Source organism: Hylobates moloch, unplaced genomic scaffold (assembly GCF_009828535.3).
Source record: "Hylobates moloch isolate HMO894 unplaced genomic scaffold, HMol_V3 SCAFFOLD_17, whole genome shotgun sequence".
Lineage (NCBI taxonomy): Eukaryota > Metazoa > Chordata > Mammalia > Primates > Hylobatidae > Hylobates > Hylobates moloch.
The window spans coordinates 866,892-888,306 of record NW_026652292.1 but is presented as its reverse complement, the minus strand read 5'-3'; the positions used below and the strand labels follow the sequence as shown (position 1 = coordinate 888,306).

General features: G+C 60.3%; 1 protein-coding gene across 1 annotated transcript; it reads right to left on the bottom strand.

The window, feature by feature from the left end:
* Nucleotides 1-673: 673 nt before the first annotated feature.
* SLC6A19 (solute carrier family 6 member 19) lies at nt 674-20,371 on the bottom strand. Its single transcript, XM_032135870.2, has 12 exons — nt 20,170-20,371; nt 13,188-13,328; nt 11,369-11,506; nt 10,404-10,585; nt 9,429-9,539; nt 8,937-9,049; nt 6,357-6,485; nt 6,111-6,267; nt 3,628-3,832; nt 2,973-3,132; nt 1,306-1,468; nt 674-918 (listed from the first exon to the last, which is right to left on the bottom strand). The coding sequence occupies exons 1-12, from the start codon at nt 20,369-20,371 to the stop codon at nt 715-717; spliced, it is 1,905 nt and encodes a 634-aa protein (XP_031991761.1). The 3' UTR covers nt 674-714.
* Nucleotides 20,372-21,415: the final 1,044 nt, after the last annotated feature.

Here is a 21,415-nt window from a genome sequence, read left to right as displayed (position 1 = left end):
GAATATGCACATACACGAGCACACGCCACACACATATACACAAACAGGTATAGACACACACATATACACAACACACATGTATACACACATGTACACATGCTCACATATACACACTCACATAGGCATACATGCACATATACACATGTGCATATATACATGCAAGCACACACACACAGAACACACATACACGCAATTGCATGCATGTAGATACACTCACAGGTATACATGCATGCATGCATGTGGACACCATTGTACGAGCACATGTGCACGTATACACATGTGTGTTCACACATATGCACACCACACACAACACAGGCATGTATGTCCATATATACATGCATGCACACATGGGCAGCAAGTATTGCACACACATGTATATGCATGCACACTTGCACACTCAATGTCCATACATGTACATGCACACGCACAACATGACACACATCTGCACACATGGCACATGCATATACAATACACACACCCACACACGTATATGTGTGCGCACACGTGCACATTCACACAGTGCCCATGCATGTACATGCACACACAATACATATCTGCATACATGGCACATGCGTGTACAATAAACACACTCACACACATGAGCATACACTCACGCTCACACACATGCAGGTGCAGCCCGGCCCCCACCCCACAGGTCTTGCCGGTTCCTCCTTCCCTGACACCAGTGCGTGGCACGCCGTGGGATGGGCCTTCTCAGTAGTTCAGGTCCCCGTTCATGGAGGCTGTGGACAGTGTGCTCACCAGCCCCTGACGGTCCCCTGGCTTCTGGCAGCAGTTCCTGATGAGCTTGTAGATGGCATAACCGGGGATGGTGAGGCAGGGCACTCCGGCCACAATCACCACCACCGCATACACCCAGTTCGGGTAGGAGATCTTCTGGGATTTGGGAAATTCCTCCTGGGGAGAGAGCCCCATGGGTGAGTAGGCATCTCGGGAGCCAGCGGGGTTCACTTTGGGGCAAAGGCCCCTCACCCCATGACTCTCACCTCCCGTCCTGTGGGGCGGACAGGGTGGCCTGGGGCTCCTCCAGCTTTCCCTTTCCCCTACCTCCCAACTCCCAGCCCACCCACCCCCCTCCTGGGATGGCGTGACACATTGGTGTCAGGGAGGGGGGAACCAGCACGATGCGTGGGGTGGTGGCTGGACTGCACCTGAGTGTGAGTGTGTGTGCCCACGTATGTGGGTGTGTGTATTGTGTGTGCATGCGCCATGTGTGTGGATGAGTGTCCCCCTTTCCCCTTCCCCCTTCCTCTCCCCACCCCAGGCGACTGCCGGGGCACTTACGTAGCCAGGGTCCCAGATGCTGTAGGTCAGCTCCTTGCTGACCTGGACCACAAAGAAGAAGACGAAGATGAACAGCATGAGCAGGGGGCTGACCACGCGCCACGTGACTTGCCAGAAGATGTTGGGCTTGTGGCCGATCATGAACTCGATGTCCTTATTGAACCTGCCAAGGCCAGAGACAGCTGTCACTGCTGCCACCAGCTGGGCTTCAACTCGCCAAGCTTTCTGTGCGTTCTGCTACCCGAACAGATGGCGTGCTGCGAGGTGTCCGGCCTCCCCTCGCCAGGGCCTGATCCCTCCCTCCTGGCCATGGGTGCCTCCTCAAGCAGACCCCTCTGTGGGCACGGCCAGCAGCTGTCTCTGCCCTATGATGCCACCAGCCGGTGCTTGACAGCTTGCCCATGGTCAGAGGTGCCTCGCTCTCACCACATCTGAGGTGGTCACCGGTGCAGAATGCGGTGTTGGAGGAGGGAACGCCACCAGACACCCCCAGCCTCTCCTTCCTTAGCAGCACCCTGAAGTTGGAAAACCCCACACCTTCCCCACCCTATGGCTCAATTCCCATCCTCTGCTGATCCCTCTTCTGCACAAAGGAGTTTATCGTCTGCAGAAATCAGGATGGGGCAGGGAGAGGGTTACACCCAAGCCGGTCCCAGGCCTGCAGTGTCCAGGTGGGGACCCGTGGTCCCCGCAGAAGCGTGTGAGGAGGAGCTGGTCCCACGTGCTCCACGTTTAGATGGTTAGGCATGCACCTCACACCCGGCAAGGGCTTACCGCCCTTGCGTCCTGCAAACCCCACTGCTGGGGTTTTCCCAAGCCAGGAGCCTGCAGGGCTGTGCCTGCTCGATGTTAACTGAGTCTGTCCAATTATTTCTTTTCTTCCTCTTCTTTTTTTTTTCTTTTTTGAGATGGAGCCTCGCTTTGTCACCCAGGCTGGAGTGCAGTGGTGCGATCTCCCCTCACTGCAACCTACACCTCCCAGGTTCAAGTGATTCTCCTGCCTCAGCCTCCCGAGTAGCTGGGATTACAGGCATGGACCACCATGCCTGGCTAATTTTTGTATTATTAGTAGAGACAGGGTTTCATCACGTTTGGCCAGGCTGGTCTCAAACTGCTGACTTCAAGTGATTTGCCCACCTTGGCCTCCCAAAGTGCTGGGATGACAGGCGTGAGCCACCGTGCCTGGCCTTGTCTGATTATTTCTAAAGTTGTGGTGGCTCCAACCAAGAGTCCCTGTCTGAGGCTCTACCACACTGCTGGAGCTTCTCTGCCCTAAAGAGGCCTGGAGCATCAGGGAAATAAAGCTCTCCCCCCACCCTCCACCCCTCCCCCTGCACACACACACAAGGAGCATCCCCGGCGGTGGGCCCTGCAGTGGCCTCGAGCATGCAGCTCTGACTCTCTGGGTGGGCATTGCCAAGGTCTGGGCTCCACCAGGCTTCCCGGCTTTCAGCAACACAAAGCTCCCATTAGCGGCATGCCAGGGCCCTGCTGATGCCCTCCGCTCCTGCCAGGACAGGCCTACACCAGCCTCTGTGGCCGGCCGAGGCCCCGCGTCATAGACTCTCCCTCCGTACCCTGAACACGGCCCGGGTCCTCACTCACAGGAATGCCCTGTGACCTGGCTTTTCTGCATTAGAGGCGTCTGTCCCCACCGTGGCCCCTACCTGTCCACACCGTACACGTAGACCACAGAGAACATCTCGCAGAAGGCGATGATGAGCAGGGGAATGGAGCCGGCATAGCTGTCCAGCAGGGAGAGCCAGTACTGGCCGGAGTTCAGTGTGAAGATGAAGCCAATGAGGAATGTCCCCAGGCAGATGAGGCCTGCAGGCCGGGTGGACAGAGCTGCTCACACACCCACACACCCGGGGGCTGCATGAACGGCTGGGGGACAGAGCTGTTCACACACCCGGGGGTTGCACACACGGCTGGGGACAGAGCTGCCCACATACCTGGGGGCTGCACGCACAGCTGGGAGACAGAGCTGTTCACACATCCAGGAGCTACACACACGGCCAGGGGACAGAGCTGCCCACACGCCCTGGGGCTGCACACACGGCTGGGGACAGAGCTGCTCACACACCCGGGGGCTGCACACACGGCTGGGGACAGAGCTGCTCACACACCCGGGGGCTGCACACACGGCTGGGGACAGAGCTGCTCACACACCCGGGGGCTGCACACACGGCCAGGGACAGAGCTGCCCACATACCCGGGGGCTGCACACACGGCCGGGGAGAGAGCTGCTCACACACCTGGGGGCTGCCATTCCACAGGTGGCACCATTGCCATGGGGACTGCACCCGACTGCACATGTACCTGTGAGCAGCTCCTTGGGCCACTTCGGGGGGATGATTTTGAGTTCCTGCAGGGGTACAACGACGCCCTCCATGTTCCCAAACATAGATGACAGCCCCAGGCAGAAGAGCATAATGAAGAAGAGCACGGACCACAGTGGGGACACCGGCATCTTGGTGATGGCCTCGGTGAACATGATGAAGGCCAGGCCTGTGCCCTCCACGCCCTGCACGGATGACACACAGTCACCAGGGCCTCTGCCCTCCATGGGCTCCCTCTCCTCCCCGCCCGAGGTCTCGTGCATCACCAAGCCACGCAGCATGGGGCGGGCAGGTCTGAGCTGTCATGAAATAGCTAGATCTTGTGTTTTAGGCCCAAAGTGTATTTTCAAAAGCTGAACTATGCATCAGGACCAGCACGTGGATCCCATCACCAAGCGGCACTCAGAGCCCCATTCTGCCCACAGACGGGCTCTCCCAACACAGGGAGCTTCTGAGATCTCACAGCCTGCACAGCCCTGATCCGGTGCGCTGAGCCACGTACCCGAGGTGTTACGCGAGTCGCCTGTTAATAAACGCATGCCCTGGACGTTCTGGGAAGTCAGGTGGCCGATGGCCGGGTTAGAGCAGGCTGTGCCCACAGACAGCCTCTTGGGTAAGAACCACCAAGGCGCCGCCACCCGGAGGCCCCAGGGCTGACCTCGTGCTCCTGTGTCTGGTCCCAGACCATCACCGAGAACCAGGACTTGGCCCATCACGGTCCTGGTGATCAGCGGTCCTAGCTGCGAAATCTCTGGAGAAAAACCTCCACCCATGAGGCCGAGGGACCTGCCCAGCTCCCTGGGGCTCCCTGCAGGGAACTGGCTCAGGGATTGGATACGGCAGGACTCAAGGACCCATCCGAAGACAGGGTCCTCCACGGCCGCTTAACACATCTATGTGAGTTCCAGAGGCAAGAGTGGAACCCCTTACACAGCAGGACATGGCTTGTGGAGGGCTCTGAAGAGTTTAAAAGGAAATTGTCAGAAGGAGGTGGCAGCACATGCATACAAGGCATGCTGCTCTTTAGTGCAGAGTGGGAAGTGGGAGGAGGCAGGAGGAGGCGCCAGGATGGAGGCGCCAACCTGAAGCAACTCTGGTGCTTCTCGGAATGGCACTGCCGAGGGCAGCCCTGCCATGAGATCACGCACATGGGATTTCTTTCTGTGGCGTTTCTAGAAAAGGCAGGTGGGCAGAGCAGCAGAGGGGGTGCCTGGGGATGCCAGGGGTGGGGAGCAACAGCAAACGGAAACCTTGTGGGCACGGACGGGGGTGCTGCACGTGGCTGTGCAAGGCACTGAAAATGGGTGAATTTCACGGTGCATAATTATACATCACTAAAGTTGCTTTTAAAAAAGACATTTAGGCCGGGCGCAGTGGCTCACACCTGTAATCACAGCACTTTGGGAGGCCGAGGCGGGCGGATCACGACGTCAGGAGACCGAGACCATCCTGGCCAGCATGGTGAAACCCTGTCTCTACTAAAAGTACAAAAATTATCCGGGCGTGGTGGTGGTCGCCTGTAGTCCCAGCTAGTAGAGAGGCTGAGGCAGGAGAATGGCGTGCACCCAGGAGGCGGAGCTTGCAGTGAGCTGAGATCGTGCCACTGCACTCCAGCCTGGGCGACAGAGCAAGACTCTGTCTCAAAAAAAAAATTTTTTTTTAATTAAATAATAAAATAAAAAAGACATTGAAACCAGACGGCCCCGTTGGGTCCTTCCTGCCTGCACATCCTGCACTTGGAGGCCTCCTGCAGTTGGTGGAACAGGGTCGGGAGAGGCCGCGGAGCCCTCTGCCTGGCTCCAGCTGGTGCGGAAATGACTCGCTCTGCCCAGCTCTTCTCTCAGCGGCCACTGGAGAAGCAGCACTGGGCCCTGAAGTGCCTCATGCCCACAAAATATGGGGTGGCTCCCCAAAAGAACACTGCATAATTAAAATCGGCAAATGTTGACCTTTAATTATAACAGCATCTAAACTTCGTTAACTATAGAAATAGTATTCAAAAACACTTGTTACATGGAGTATCCTCAGTATCAGCGTGGCTGAGCCTCGCCGACCGGTCCAAAATAAAACCTGTCCTGGTGGCCTCACAAGTTCAAAAACAGCTACAAAAACTCTTTCAATGTTGATAGAAGTCATCATATTACAGATGGCCCCAGGGGGTGTTCTGTGTGTCTGATGGGAGAGAATGGAGGGGCAGCCCATGGTGTTCCCCGGCTCCTGCCTCTGAGCCTATGCCTCTGAGTGTAACAGGAACCTCGGAAGTGAAATCTCGTGGACTGGCAGACACCAGCGCCCCAGACCGAAGAGCCCTGGACACCAGGCAGAGCAGACAGTGGGAGCTGGGCCTCCCGGCTGAAGCTCAGCATCTGCGTCCTCCACAGGCCAGGGGCCCAGGGGAGGCCGGACTCTGAGGTGCCAGCAAGGGGTGTCCTCTCCCTGCCTCGAGCTCCAGAACAGACCTACCTCTGAGAGGAAGGAGTTGATGTCGCAGGTCTGGAACACCAGCTGCGCGTAGGCCGCAGGGTTGGAGGCGTTGCACTGCCGCTGCATCTCCACAAAGTTCTCCTGGGTCACGTTGCCTTCAGGCAGGTCGAACCCGTTGATGAGGGTCAGGATGTTCCTGCAGGTCAGATCGAGACCGTCCAGGGAGGCTGGGAGGCTTCCTGGAGGCGCAGCCCAAGGCACCAGGATTGCGGGACGGCCACTCACGTGCTGAAGCAGTCGTCGTAGCGCTGCGTGGCGCGGAACCCAATGATGGAGTAGATCACAATGGCCACGTACACCGACGTGAAGCCGTTGATGATGGATACGATCACCGCGTCCATCTCGCAGTTGTTGCTGCAGACGAGACCAGTGTCATGGTGGCTGGCGATGAGGTCCTGGTCAGGACACAGCACAGGGCAGCATCTGCGTCCTGCCCAGAGCGCCAGCCCCAGGAGTAAGAGGCTGAGCCACTGAGTGACATAGGGAGGCAGTCGGAGCCCCTGCCCCACTCCGAGCAGGCTCAGGGGATGCAGAGGTGCCCCCAGGGCAGTGCCTGGTCCCCTGCTGACCTGGCCTCAGCTTAGGGGCTGCCCAGGGCTATGACTGCTCCTGACTCCCCAGACCACTCTGTTTATAGAGCTCAGGTCTCTTCCCTCCCCATCTTGTGCCTGCAGTAACTTCCATCAAGCCTCTAGGGACAGCTCCAGGCCAAAGACATCACATCCATTCTCCCCCAGTCCCCACCCTAGGCGTCCTGTCCAGCTGCTCGGCAGCTGAGACCTCATCATCTCCTACAGGTACCCTGTGTTCAGCGTGTCTTGAACTCAAGCCCTGACCTCCCTGACCCAACCCAGCCAGCTCACTCCACCCTTCCCATTTCGGTTGATGCTGACACCATCCTTCCAGATGCTTCCATCAAAAGCCAAATCTGTTAGTCTCAGGGAAATGCCAGTTAAACTGCAGTGAGACCTCACCACACCCCTGCTGGGATGGCCAGAAACAAAAGTCAGACAATAACAAGTGTTGGTGAGGACATGGGGAAACTGGAGCTTCCTACACGCTGGTGGGAACATGAGTGGTGCAGCCACTGTGGAAAACAGCCTGACAGCTCTTCAAAGGACTGCACACAGAGGCCCGCATGACGTGGCAACTCCACTCCTAGGTGCACACCCAGAAGAACGAAAGCATGCGTTCACAAAAACGCGTACACGCAGGCTCATGTCAGCATGACTCACAATAGCCAAAACGTGGCCATAGATGGATGATGCACAAACCATAGCCCACGCACACCATGAAATATTGCTCAGCCCTAAACAGGAATGGCACTCTGATGCTGGCTGTGATGGGATGAGCCTTGAGGATGTTGTGTCCCCATGCAAGGATCAGACATAGGGCTGTAGCAATGTGGCCACCCCATTCACGGGAAATGTCCGGACCAGGCACAGCCACAGAGGCAGAGAGCGCATCAGTGCTCGCCTGGGGCAGGAGGACAGGGCACTGGGGAGCGGCTGCTAACATACTTGGAGCTTTTGCTGATTGGAACCTTCTAGAACTGGACAGTGCTGATGGCTGGCTTCACAACTCTGTGAATGTACTTAAGACCATTGAACTGGGCACTCCAAATGGGGGAGTTGTGTGGTATTCAAGTTATCTGAATAAAGCTTTATAAAAATAATTCACCCTCAGTTCCACCTCAGCCACTCCACAAAAAAGTCAGAGTCCTCAATCCTGCTTCGGCCCTGCCCCAGCTGCCTGCAGTGCCCAGAGGTCCTCCTAGCACCTGCCTTCAGCACCCAGGGGAGCTTCTGAGGCCTTCGTGGGGCTTCACTGCTCCACCCAGTGCTCGCACAATGACTCCAGGGTCCTTTCTGTCCCTCCAACCCCCTCTCTGCCCCCAACCCCATCCTGCAGGTGCCTCCAAGTGCATCTCCCTCTGCACCCCAGCCCTCCTTGCCTGGAGACTCTACACCTGCCAAGCCCCAGCCACGCCCCAGCTATGCCCTCCCTGCCCAGCCCCGCCCCTCACACCCAGGGCCCGCCCTCCCTACCCAGGCCCTGCCCCCTTGCACTGAGGGTCCCCTGTGTCTGACTCCAATCGCACCTTCCCAGCCTGGAGGGCCACCCTGACCCCTAGGAGTCCTCCCTCACCCCCAGCCCCTTCTGCTCTGAAATTCTGGTCACCACACAGAGGACAATTTCTGCACTTTCTTGTCAATCTGCAGAGCCACAGGTCACTGAGGGCAGGTCCTGATGCACCAGGTCGGGCACACAGTAGGTGCTTCATAAATGCGAGTGGAAATTAACTGACACCAGCTGTGCTCCTCCCAGACGCTGCTGGGGACTCCAAGGTATGCACCCTTCCCCGGGCATTGAGAAGCACAGTGGGTATGCGGGGAAGGGGCAGTGGAAGGATCAGACCTTGGTAGGGGACGTGGAGGGCGTCGGGGGCGCCACATGTCTGGGGGCCTGGGATGCCCAGGGGTGGGCTGGGAGTGATGTGGGTGTGGAGCAGGGAACTGGGGAGAGCACAGGAGGGGTCTGCACCAGACTCGTGGAGGGACTGGTGTGGGGAAAGCTGCAGGCGCCCGGCTCCTGGCCCTCCTCGCAGGGAGACTTGCCCCTCCTCCACACGCTGCACTCTAGACTCAGCTCGCATGGACCCATAGCAGGAGGGAACGGGCCCATCGGGGCAGCAAGGCCCCGGCCACACAGCCACAGAGCGCTTTCCACCTTGTCTTTTATCCTCCCAGCAAGATCCCCCCCAGGACTGAGAGGGAAACTGAGGCCCTCCACGCCCGCACTCACTGCACAGAATTGTAGCTGGAGAAGGAGATGAGGCCCCCGAAGGCCAGGGAGAAGGAGAAGAAGACCTGTGCGCCCGCGTCCAGCCAGGTGACCGGGTTGGCCAGCTCCGTGACCTGTGCCATATGGAGACCCTCAGCCACTCGCGGTGCAGATGGGGCCATGGGGACCTGGGGGGGTGTGCTCCCAGGGAGGCTGGGGAGGGTTGAGGCTATCGGGGTGGTCAGGACAAGCCAGGGCCCCCTGGGGTGGCAGCTATGCCTTCCCTGTGGGGGCTCCGTTGGCTCACAGGGCAAAGCCACCCTCCCAGAAGCTGTCCCAGGCCCCAGGGACAGGCCTTGCCCTCGCTGGCCCCGTTGACCTCCTCAGGCCTGGGACTGGTCGAGCAGCAGGCTGCCTGTCCCCGTGGGTGAGAGCTGGTATTGAAGCTGGCGGGGGCACAGGGCAGCCAGGCCTCTCCCGGGGTCTGGGCCCAGGGCAGCCTCGGGGACTCACGTTGGGCGTGAAGAGGAAGACGATGCCTTTGGTGGCGCCCTTCAGTGTCAGGCCTCGGATGAGGAAGATGGTCAGGACGACATAGGGCAGCGTGGAGGTGATGTACACGGCCTGCGGGGTGCGGGACACGTGGATGGGGGGGGCCGGGCGGGCAGGGGGGCGGGGCACGTGGGGGCGGGGCATGGGGGAAGCGGGGCCGCCAGAAGGGTGGGGAGGGGGCCAGGCCTGTTGAGGGGACAGGGCATGTGGGAGGGGTGGGGATGGGGGCAGGGGCCGTGGGGGGCGGGGCCTGCGGGGGGCGGAGCATGTGGAATGGATGGGGATGGGGGGCCAGGCCTGCAAAGTCCGGGTATGTGGGACGGTGCGGAGGGGGGCCTGGCCTACGGGGGTTGGGGCATCTGGGGAAGAGGGCCCAGGACGACGGGGGGCCGGGCATGTGGGACCAGTGGGGATGGGAGGCAGGGCCTGTGGGCGGCCGGGTATGTGGGATGGTGCGGAGGGGGGCCAGGCTTGCGGGGGGTGGGGCATGTGGGACGAGTGGGGAGCGGGGCAGGGCCTCCCAGGCTGCCGGCCCACCAGGAGAAAGGGCTGGCCGCTCTGGACCTCGTACCAAAGATTCCCACGTAGGGGAAGATCAAGCCTCACTCTTCCATTTCCACCTTCCTGTTTTGTCATCATTATCATCATCATCGTCTAACTCTTTCTGGCAGTTTGTATTACTCCTACAGAACGCTAAGTGTCGTGTGGGCCAACGCCAAGTTCCTGGGGCCCCAAGTCTGGTCATTTCAGGAAACCTGGGGCAGGCAGGGCCCCTCCCGCCCAGGCCAGTGGGCCTAAGGGCAAAGGCAGCTCTCTTGGTGGGGTCTGAGGAAAGGCGGAGCCCGGGACCCCCAGAGCTGGGTTTTAGAGTGCAGCCGGCCGGAGGCAGGGCTGCCCGCACCCGCCCTCTGCAGCCTGGCCGGGCCCAGGCAGTACCTTCCCGGTGGTCTCAATGCCGCGGATGGTGCACATGTACAGGACGCTCCACGCGCAGGCCAGGCACAGCAGCATCCACCACTGGATGGAGCCCGAGTCGCTGATGGACGTGGAGGTGTTGAGCGTCTCTCGGTACCAGAAGTAGTCCACAGGGGAGCTCCTGGCACACTCGTCCACATACCCTGGGGAGAGGGCCATTCACACACCTCACGGTACGGGTCCCCCAAGGGAGGAGAATGGAAGGCCCTGAGCTGGAAGAAATGCCAGCCACACTCCAGAGGCCTTGACACCAGTGACATACCCACACGTGCATGTGAACACAGGCACACATGACCCCGGGGGCCATCTTGCCGGCCTTGACAGAGCAGTAGCTTGCAGGGAAGCCCCGCTGGCCCTGCTGTGCTAGTCGGACCAGAAGCCAGTGATGACCAAGCCGTTCAGGCCCCAGGGCCACGTGTGAATCGCAGTGAGCTGACTGCATGTCACACGTAGAGGGTCTGCCCCCTATGCTCCCTCCCTGGGCAAGAGGGTTCTGGAAGGGCCGGGGTGGGAGGGCAATGCGCGCAGGGCCCACATGGGCAGGACAGACCCACCTGTGTGGAGCAACGCAGGGATGCATGGGGCGGGAGGCGGCAGTCCTGACACCACGTCCCTTCCTGGAGAATAGGGAGCAGCCTCCCAGCAGCCCCAGGCTCCAGGCTGGTGACTGGGGGCCCTCAGAGCAGGCACAGCCCCCCCGGGCTCCCACACTTTCCTCCCAAGGGCCTCATCCTCCACCACACCCCCGACACGAGAGCCACCACTTCTAAGGCCTTTTCTCTCGTGCTGTCATTTTTTGACACACTGTTGCCTTGGGGCTCTGGTTTCTGCCACGCCTGACCTGAGTTTCGTGAAGCCACGTGCCTGCTGTGAGAGGCGCGGCAGCCCCACAGCTGAGACGGACGGGACTGCTTGCAAGGACTCACCTGTCTGGTTCTCGTTGAGCGGGCACTCGCTCCAGGGCAGAGGCTCCTGGAAGGAGTTGAAGAAGTACCACATGATCCAGGCGATGATGGTGTTGTAATACAGTCCCACCACGAAGGACACGAGCATGGCGGCCAGGCCTGTAGGGAGGCTGCTGCTGAGGCTTGGGGCCGAGGCACGCCCTCCACTGGCCGCCCGTCCCCACTCTGAGCAGGAGGTCCCAGGGCTGGCACAGGGTATGGCCGGGACGGGCTACTCCAGAATCTGAGGGGCAGACCCAGTGCAGGCCGGGATCGTGCAGCTGATGCCGTGGTGCAGCCTGTACACGCCTGCCCTCCACACGCCTTCCCGGCTCACACCTTCCCGGCACACGCCTTCCTGGCACACGCCTGCCTGGCACACGCCTGCCTTGCACACGCCTTCCCAGCTCACGCCTTCCCGGCACACGCCTTCCCGGCACACGCCTGCCTGGCTCACGCCTGCCCTGCACACGCCTGCCCTGCACACGCCTTCCCGGCTCACACCTTCCTGGCACACGCCTGCCTGGCTCACCCCAGGCATGGGTCTCATCTGCCCAGTGCAGCCTCCAGCAAGTGCATCCAGGCCACAGCCTTGGCAGAGAACTTTTGAAGTACCAATAGCCTGGTTGCTGCCTGCAGGCTGGGGGGACTGCCCACTTGGCCCTGCCCCAAAGCGGGAAGCCCCCATGGCCCAGGACAGGTGGGGGGGCTTCAGGAAAGCCTTCCCTGTGGAGGACTCATGAGAGGGGAGACAACAGAAACTGCAGAGGGGAATGTTCTCAATTATTTGGGGACAGCTAGGCAGGATGGAAAGTGTGCTGTGTAGTACATGCTTTATTGAAGTTTCAAACTCAAAACCAAATGTGTGTTGTGAATATGTGAGTGTGAGATGGGGAAGAGAGACAGAGGGAGAGACGGAGATAGGGGAAGAGAGAGAAGGGGGAAGAGACAGAGAGAATAGGAGGGGGAAAGAAAAAAGACAGAGACTGGGGGGGGAGGAAGAGAGAGTGGGGAAGGGAGAGAATAGGAGGGGAAAGAGAGAGTGACAGAGACAGAGAGAGAGAGGAAGAGAGAGGGAGAGACAGAGAGAGGAAGAGAGAGGGAGGAGGGAGGCCTTGGAGACTCAGCGAGAGGGCGTGGGCACTGCCCTGAGCCTGGAGGGAGGCCTTGGAGACTCAGGGAGAGGCCGGGGTGAGGGTGTGGGCTCTGCTCCAGGCCTGCAGGCTTCCGAAGGGCAGGTGCCTCCTGGACTCAGACCCCTCTCTGGAGTGGACCCTGCCCTTTCCTCCTCCGTCTTTCACTGTCTGCCCATATTCTGAGGCCTTAATGAGCCGTGTCCTCTTGGTGAGGCTGCACTGGGTCTGCTCCTCGGCCCCAGAGCTTATAAATGAGTGACTATGTCTCAGGATGTCAGTGCTGGGGTACCTCCTCACTAGGTGTGGGGGAGTGGACACAGGAGGCTGGTGCCCCCTCCTGGGCCCTGGGCTCTCGCTGAGCGCCACTGTGGGCAGGGCTTGAGTGGTCACTCTGCTGTCCAGCGTCTGGACCCTCCTGGGCCCTGGGCTGCCAGGGACTCCGGCGGCCTCTGCTGGCCTGTCTGGTTCCTGGTGACCAGGAGCGGCCGGGAGTTTCCAAAGGCCTCCAGGAGGAGATGAAGCTGGGACCTTTGTTGCGCCAGAAACAGACAGGGAAGAAGGAGCAGGGGCACTGAGGCCGGCAAGGTGAACCCTGGGCCCGGGTGGAACAGCTCCGCGGCAGAGGTGACCGCTGGGCCTGGGTGGAGTGGCTCCGAGGAACTCACCTATGCCCTTCAGGGCCGGGTGGATGGAGCTCCACACGCCCAGGCTGCCCCGCCGCAGCCTCTGCCCGATGGCGAACTCCAGGTACAGCAGGGGGATGCCCTCCAGGACCAGCAGGATGAGGAACGGGATCATGAAGGCTCCTGCAATGGGAGGAGTCCGCCATGCCTGACAGCCGGCTCCAGGGGGAGCAGGAAGGCCTCCCTCGGGAGCAGGCATTCACAGCAAGCCTTGCAGCCCCATATGGCCGGCCCACCACGTAGGAACAGAGCTGAGATGGAGCAGCCAGTCCATGGGATCAGGGCCAGAGCTGACTCCACGTTCTAGAAGCACTGCTGGGCAGCTGGACGTTCCTGACCATCACACAGGCCGAAGTCGCCTATGGGACCTCGGGACATTGCGGTCGTTAAGGGAGGTGTGGTCCATGCCCCTCGAGCACTGACCAACATGCAACCACAGCCGCTGCCTGGGAATCGACCTCCCCACCACCCCTGGCAGTCCAGGAGTCCCACGGAGGAGCTGCTTTTGCCTGTCCAGCCAGGGGCTTCCAACAGCAGCGTGCCCACCCCTGCCCCACCTGTGCCAGCTGCACCTGCCGCGTCCTTCCTTGGCTTAATGAACGTTCTGTGGATTTGGCATGCCTGTGGGGAGAGGCTGTTTCCTGGCAATTGTGTGTGGCCTCAGTGGGGAGTTAGGGTTTAATGGGGACCGTTTTGGTTCTTAAGACAGAGTTCTAAAGATGGACGTGAGCCCAGGTGCTAGTTACATGGCGGTCTTTAATACCACTGAACTGTACATGTAAAAATGATTAAAATGGCAAATTTTACATATATGTATTCAATAACAATAAAAAATTGCAAAAATGAGAACCACGTTGAGACATTTCTGCTTCTGCTGTGACAACGGTTTTGTCTTATGGAGGATCTACCCACCTCTGCACTGCTACCTCTTTGCCCTAAAAGGACACCTTCAGCCATCATCCTGGGGCTAATTCTCTAATGTGGGACAGTGTAAGATCACCTTTGAAATATGATGCTATTTAATCTGTGTGAAATTGTAGTCATTCAGTCTGGGCTAGAACCATAGCAGCAAAGTGGGACTATCCAGGCGCTGACAGCCAGGAGACAGGTGATTTGCTCATGGTCTAAACCGAGGGCCACTTTTAGTGTTTCACTGACTGGAGAGTTGTTTGTTTGAAAATTGGTTTGAAATAGATAAAAGATAGGGATGTGCTGATCCTGAGAGGAAGCCGTGTGGCTCCTGCGATCATCAGGCACAGAGGCTCAGAGTCAGCCTGGGACCGGGAGGAGAGATTCAGGAAAAATCGCAGATGCTTAGAAGGATTTCACACTCACATTTCCTCGCATCTTTAAATTCTGTCTCTTTCAAAAAACCAAAGCTGAAAAGCATAGGTCAGCTTCCTCTCAGGGCTCAGCAACAGCCAGCACCCAGAGAAGGGGCCTGGCCGTGCCCATGAACTCTACTCGCCCGGCCAAGCGGGCTGCCCTGACCGCTCCTTCTGCGGGTGGACGTACGGCCTCCCAGCCCAGCCACAAGGCCCCAAGGCTACACACAGGATGAGCTGCAGCCACTCCTGGGCATCATGATGGTGCCCAAGGTGCTCGGCAGAGGGTGAGGAGGGACACAGCCTTGGCAGGGCTCCCATCCAGCCAGGGCAGCGTGGACACCGGTGGGTCCTTCGCTCAAAGGTGGAGAAGGACGAGGGTCAGGGAACAGCAGAGACGAGTGCAGGCGACTCAGCCCGGCTTCCGAGGCTGGCCTGACACCGCGCAGTGCGTCTCCTACCTGAACCCGAGCACCCTGCTATGGGGACGCGGAAGCAGCTCCCGTCGCACCTGCCCCAGGCTGGACGGAAGGGCCACGCTGCAGCCGGGGTGAGCACAGCGAAGCCGACAGCCATTGGGACCAAGGTCAGCAGCTGCAACAGCGCAAGAATTCCAAACACAGCTGTGGCTGAAGGGCCTGGGGGTGTGCAGGTCCCAAACCCTTGTGAGCCTGATCCCGACCTGGGTCCTGTCTCCTGGGGGCCACCTTTCTGTCCCGTGGTGACTGACCCTGAGAGGGAGGGCTGTGGGAATGCTCACATGACACTGGGGTCCCAGCGACAGCCCCTCCTCACGCTGCGTGTCCCTGGGGCCTCTCAGGAGGGATGGGTGACCCACCCGCCTGCACCCTCCCGACCGGCAGAGCCAAGCCCCCATCATCCTCCCGCCCCCCAGGCCGGGCACCCTCACCCTCCTTCCGCACACACATGTTCCATTTGTTCTTCTCCCACCAAATCTCTTAAACCCTGAGCTCCCCCATTCCATCCCCAGTGCCTCCCTTCCCCGACCCGGCCACTGTCTCCCCAGCCAGCAGGGCCATGTCAGACCCCAAACTACTGTCCTCAGGGGATGGCACTGCACGTGTGTGAGAGACAGAGACACACACAGAGACAATGACACAGAGAGGGAGACGGGGACACACAGAGAACGAGACAGAGAGACACACAGACAGAGACAGAGAGGGACAGAGAAGGAGAGAAATAGAGACAGGGTGATGGAGAGAGAGAGAAAGAGAGAGAGAAGGAGGGAGGGTGGGTAGAGGTGGAGGTGGGAGGGAGGAGCCGGGTACCGGCGGCTGTGACTTCCTCACTTGGCCCCTGCCAGCCTTTCTCACTCCTCCCTCTCCCAGTTTAACACCAAGCCTCTTCTCTCTCCTCCTCCCTCTGCGTCCACTTGGTGCCTGCCTGTTGAGTGGAACAGGGCCCTCTGGTGCCCAGTGCCTCTATCCCCACACAGGCCCCTCTCTCTGAGCTGGGGCTCCAGGGACAGATTCCTTCAGAAGCAGGAGCTGCAGGTGGCAGAAGCAGAGCCAGGTGTGTGGGGCGGGCTGGCGGGATGCTGGATTCATCGTGAGATGAAAGGCAGAGGGGAATGGTAGCCAGGTGCAGGAGACGCCCACCAGTGGGTCCCCACGGGAGGGGGTGGGGGCTGCAGGCTCACCTGCAGGGACACCCAAGACCCCAGCGGGGTCTGCTCATTAGGTTAAAATAAGAAAAGATTTGCTCCTCCGATTTTTTTCCCCAAGAGCTTGATTTGAAACTCTTCCAGACAAAACTACCAGGAAAAAGCAAGTGCATGATCCCCTGTGCCCTCCACCCCTCCCTTCCCTCCACTACGCCCTAACCCTAAATTCTTGGGTCTTCCTGTCGCTCCATCTCCATTGAGAAACTCCTACTCATCCTTGAAAACCCCACCAGGGTGTCCCCTCTTCAGAGAGTCTCAGTTGTTGCCCTTGCTCCTTGTGGCTCTCCTTTCTGGAAGTTCCTCAGGGCAGGAGACCCTCAAATCCCCGATCCCTGGGGCTCAAGCTCAGCATCGAGCAGTGAACAGAGAGGATTCGGGGTGGGGGGGCACACACTCACTCCACCCCAAACGCAGCCCGGAGGCAGCCAGGCCCTCCCTTGCTCCCAACGAAGGAGGCTGCCCTGCCCCAAGAAACTCAAGGAAAGCCAAGCATTCTTGACAATTAAAGCCACCAGAATATGAATATTTGTCTTTTAAACCCAGCGACTTCTTCCTAGTGTGGGGTGAGGTGCAGAGGAAGGAGAGAAGGAAAGGGGCGGCCAGCGCCCAGGGGACACTGCGTGGTTCTGCTTGGTGGGGCCGTGCAGGGCGCCTGGACATGGTTGCGAAGGTCCCTGGAAACCAGGCCCCTCTGCGGCGCTGCAGACGTTGGCTCTCTCAGGTGGAAGCAGGTAACCGAGAGAATGGAGTGGTGACGTGGCCAAATGGAAAGCACCCAGAGGGAAAGAGACACTGGGCACAGAAACAGTTCCTCCTGTCTGTCCTTGAAAAAGTGGGAAACCAGGAGAGGGAGGAGTGGGAGGAGGGAGCTGCAGTTCTCACGCAGGGACTAAGCTTCCCCTTTTTTCTCTCTCCGGCAGGTGGTGTTTGTGGCACCAAGTAAATGTTGCATGGATTTTTGCTAAGAATTAGCTGTAGATGGACTAAGGGGAAAGCTGACCCCAGGGCCAGGCACTGAGCAGCAAAGAAGAAACAGCTGGAAACAGCTGTGCTGGGGCCACATGGTCTTTGAAGGGGAGGCTCCTCAGGCTCCCGCACACCGCCTCGCTCACGTGCACGTCACTGACATATGCGGAGGAGCTGGGGGGCAGCCCCTGAGGGGCCAGCTGTGGGGTGGGCTCTGTCAGCAGCCACTGATGGGGACACACGGGGCAACCGAGGTGTCTGGACAGACACAGGTGGGCATGAATGCATCTCCGCCTGCGCCACTGGCACTGTGGGGCCCCGCTGTGAGGATGTGGTGCTCCCAGGTGGGGGTGAGTGGGGTGAGCCCTGGCTGACCACGCCTCACGGCTTTCGGTTGCTGTTCCTGCACACCTGCCGCCTGCCCCTAACACCACCCTTGGGGGGGCTCTGCCATCACACATTTCCCAGGTGAGAACGCCCAGGCGCAGCACGCCCTTGAGGTGGCTCAGGTGAGTGGGGCGGCTGAGTTTGGAAATGCTCTTCCTCAGGAAAGGGTCCCTTGAGCCTGCCCACCTGGCACAGGCTCTCCAAGGAGGGAAAAATGTGTTAAGACACAGGAGACTCGGAGGCACGCATAAATGGTTTTTAACCTCAAAGGACGATCCCAAACACTCAGGAGGCTTCCAGGAGGGAACCAGGAAGACCCGGCTGCCTGCTTCCCCTCGATTTGGTCTTGATGACCCGCATCATTAGGAAATCTGGTGTCACTGACACAGCATGCATGCTGGAGCCCTCACTAAGATGTATAGAGAGAGAGTGTGCTGTCTGTGGGTGCAGCCTCCCCGGGACGCTGCCTGCTCCACTGTTTTGGTACCCATGAGGCCCCCAGGAGCCAGAGGAGGGGACCCTGTGTCCCCGGGTCCTTTCAGCTGCCTCCCTGAAAGCTCCCTCGTGGCAAAGCTACAGCCCAGATTAGATTCACCAGGAGACGGGTGCCCTGCTGGGAAACCCGGGGGCCTGCAGAGCCGTCTCCCATTCTCGGGGCCCTGCCCGCCTGGCCTGAGTCCCTCTGGCTGCAATGTGGGCTTCAGCTTTCAGGCTGGTGGTCTGGTATGCGGGGGTCCTAGTCAGCCCCCACAGCGTGACCAAAAGGCACAGGGTTCCTCCAGGCCGGAGGGACTGCCAGAACCCTGTGGAGCCATCTGCGATGCCGCAGGTGATGGGGGCCCAGGTGACAGTGGCCCTCAGAGTCTAGCAGGTGACCTGGTGGCCCAGCCGAAGGGCCAGATCAGGGGCAGCTTGTCTGGGGTCTGGGGAGAAGGACCTGCTGGTGTCCACCCCAGGAGTGGGACCGTCTGAGACCCAGCACATCCCAGAGCCCTGATCGGCCCTCCTCACCTGGGCCTGCCTGCCCGGAGCCCGCTGCCCGCTGCCCGCTGCCCGCACCTGCCCACCCCAGCATGGCCCAGGGTGCAGCGCCAGCACCTGCTGCTTGAAAGCTGCTCGCTCCCAGGCTCCACCATGCACAGCGGCTGGTCTCTTGGTGTCAGAGCCGGGACTATCTGAGGTGCTGGCAGCCCCATCAGATTCCCACCCAAGCCCGCGTCTTAGAACTTGCCCTTCTGTGCAAAGACAAATAACTTCCCAGGCAGGCTCAGGCAGTCCCAACCCCTCCTATTCCCAGGAGGCATGTGTCTGCCCCTCCGTCCCCAGTGCCTGTGGCTCAGTTTCTCCTCCAAGCTAAACAAACTCAAGGTGTGGGTGAGCGCAGGGATCTTCTCCACATGATAGGGCCCTGGGGGAGGGGGTGAGGGCAGTGGCCAGGAAGTCCCTGAGGCTTTGGTGAGCTGAGACTTGGGGACTGTCAGGGACTATAGTATTGGAGTGGCCGAGGTCCCCCGCCCTGCCTCCAGTGGAAAGTGCAGGCTGGACCGGAGGCTCCTGAAGCGCCCGCCCCCCCAAGGCAATGATCAACTCCTTGACAACGCTGGAGGCGAAACTGATTCAGGAAAAGCCCATTTCTGTTTTTCTTTAAAAACCTTCACATCACAAAGCCCGCGTGAGACAGCAGCTCTCCATGGTGAGAAAGAACAGGGCCCACCGAGGGTGGGCTCCTCTAAACGGAGGCTGAGACCCTCACGGCCCCCCCCCGTGAACTGCCCCAGGGCAGCAGGAAGCCTGTTTCCCGAGAGTGCCCGGCCCTTCTGGACCTTCCACTGAGAAAGCAGCAGGTTTATGAGGGCAGCAGCTTTGGGGTTCACCAAGCCCAAGGCTGACCTCAAGTGTGGGGTCCTAGGTGCAGCCCCCTGCCAGGCCTGGGAGCCACTTCGCAGATGCTCAGGGCCACTGGACAGGAACACAAATGTCACCTCCATGCCAGCAGCGGCCATGCCCACCTGGGCCCCAGGAGCCAGAGGAACGAGGAGCAGTCAGGCTTGTGTGTCGGGTGGGCACAGCGGCTCCCGGCCTCCAGGCCTGAAGGCACCTGGCTCAAGAGCCAGGCCCGAGTTCACAGGCTCCGGCCACCCACTCTGCTCCTCTAGGGTCACCCGCCCCCAACCCAGCTACCTCCTCTGCTCCCTGCACTGGCAGGTGTGTCCGCCTGTGGGGCTGGGATGAGATGTGATGCCCAGGAGGGCTCGGCCCCGCGTCCTCCAAGGAGGGGCTATACCGGGAGAAGCACCCTTCCCCCAGCCCCACCCTCAGGCCAGAACGTTCTAGGACTGCCAATCTGGAACACAGGGCCCCCCCTGGAGCCCCACACGAAGTCCTGGGGCCGTGCCGGCCAGGCCCATCTCCTCACCAGCAGCCTAGGAACCGGGCACAGGGGCCCGTGGGGGCCCCAGCTCCCCCCACACCCTGTGGCTTCTCCTCTCCCCTCCGTGCTTGGGGAGCGGAGGGTCCAGGGAGGACGTCTGCCCGGGGCCTCTGCGTGTGTCTGTGTTTCCCTGGCCACAGCCTGGCCCGCAGCCCCGCCCGGCCAGCCTACCTCCTCCATGGCTCTGACACAGGTAGGGGAAGCGCCACACGTTGCCAAGGCCCACGCAGAAGCCCACGCAGGTGAGCATGTACTGCGCCTTGTTATCCCACTGGGGCCGAGAGCTGGCCTCCTCCTGCTCGATGGTCTCCAGCTCAGCCAGGGACGGGATCCGGGAGTCCAGGCCGGGGTTGGGCAGCACGAGCCTCACCATGCTGGTCACTGGACGGTCTGCACACAGCAGGCAGGGCAGAAGCTGGAGGGCGAGTGGCCGTGGGCCGGGAGCTGGGCACTTTATAGAGAACCTTTGGCACCTCACCCCACGCACCTGGCAGGACGGAGCCAGTCGTCAGCAGATCTGCAGGGCGCGTCCGCGGAGGGACTGTTAATGCCTTATCTGCAGAGACGCCCGGCCCCGGGGCCAGCAGAGCCACCCACTGCCGTCGGGCAACCGGAGGCTGCTCCGTGGGCGCTGGCCACCCCTCCCCCTGCACAAACGCACACACAAATGTGCACAAACGCCAGCGCCCCCGGGGAGGAAGAACCAAGGCAAACAAACAGGACGCTGGCTCTGCCGCAGTCTTGGAACACCCCCCGCTGCCGCACACCTCCATCTGCAGGAAGCCCGGTGGGCCTCTCCACAGCTCCCTGGAGCACAGGCATCCCCCGGCCCTCACCCCAGTCCAGGGAGAGGGAGCTCAGCGGGAGCAGGGGCCCTGGGCAGCTCTTGGTCTGCTCACACCAAGCACATCGAGGCCCTGGGCCCCTCCAGCCGGGCTCTGGGCTCTAGACGGCTGCTCGGGGGTCCGGCTTCCCACCAGTCCCCACGGAACCATGTCTGCTTGGGATGTGGCCTGAATCGACCTGAGAGCGGGGTTCCCGTGGCTGTGCCCCCTGGGCCACAGTTTCATTCTGGGGTTCGTAATGAACTTCATAATCAACAGTTCACACCGCCCAACCCCAGCCTGGACGCCCAGATCCCATCCCTGGCTGAGCTGGAGAACATCGAGCAGGAAGAGTCCAGCTCCCGGCCATAGATTCAGGACCCAGAGCCACCCTCTGGGGCAGCCTCGTCCCCAAGGGCCCTCTGGGGTCACTGAGGTCCCACGTCATGGAACCTGCAGCCTCCCCAGATCCCCGCCTTCCCGGTGACTGCAGGGTTTCTGTCCTTCTGTGGAGCACTTTGTGGGGGGCAGTCCTGTGCCGGGCACGGGACGGCGAGGGAGATGGGAGTCCCTGCTCCCCAGCAGAGAGGCCA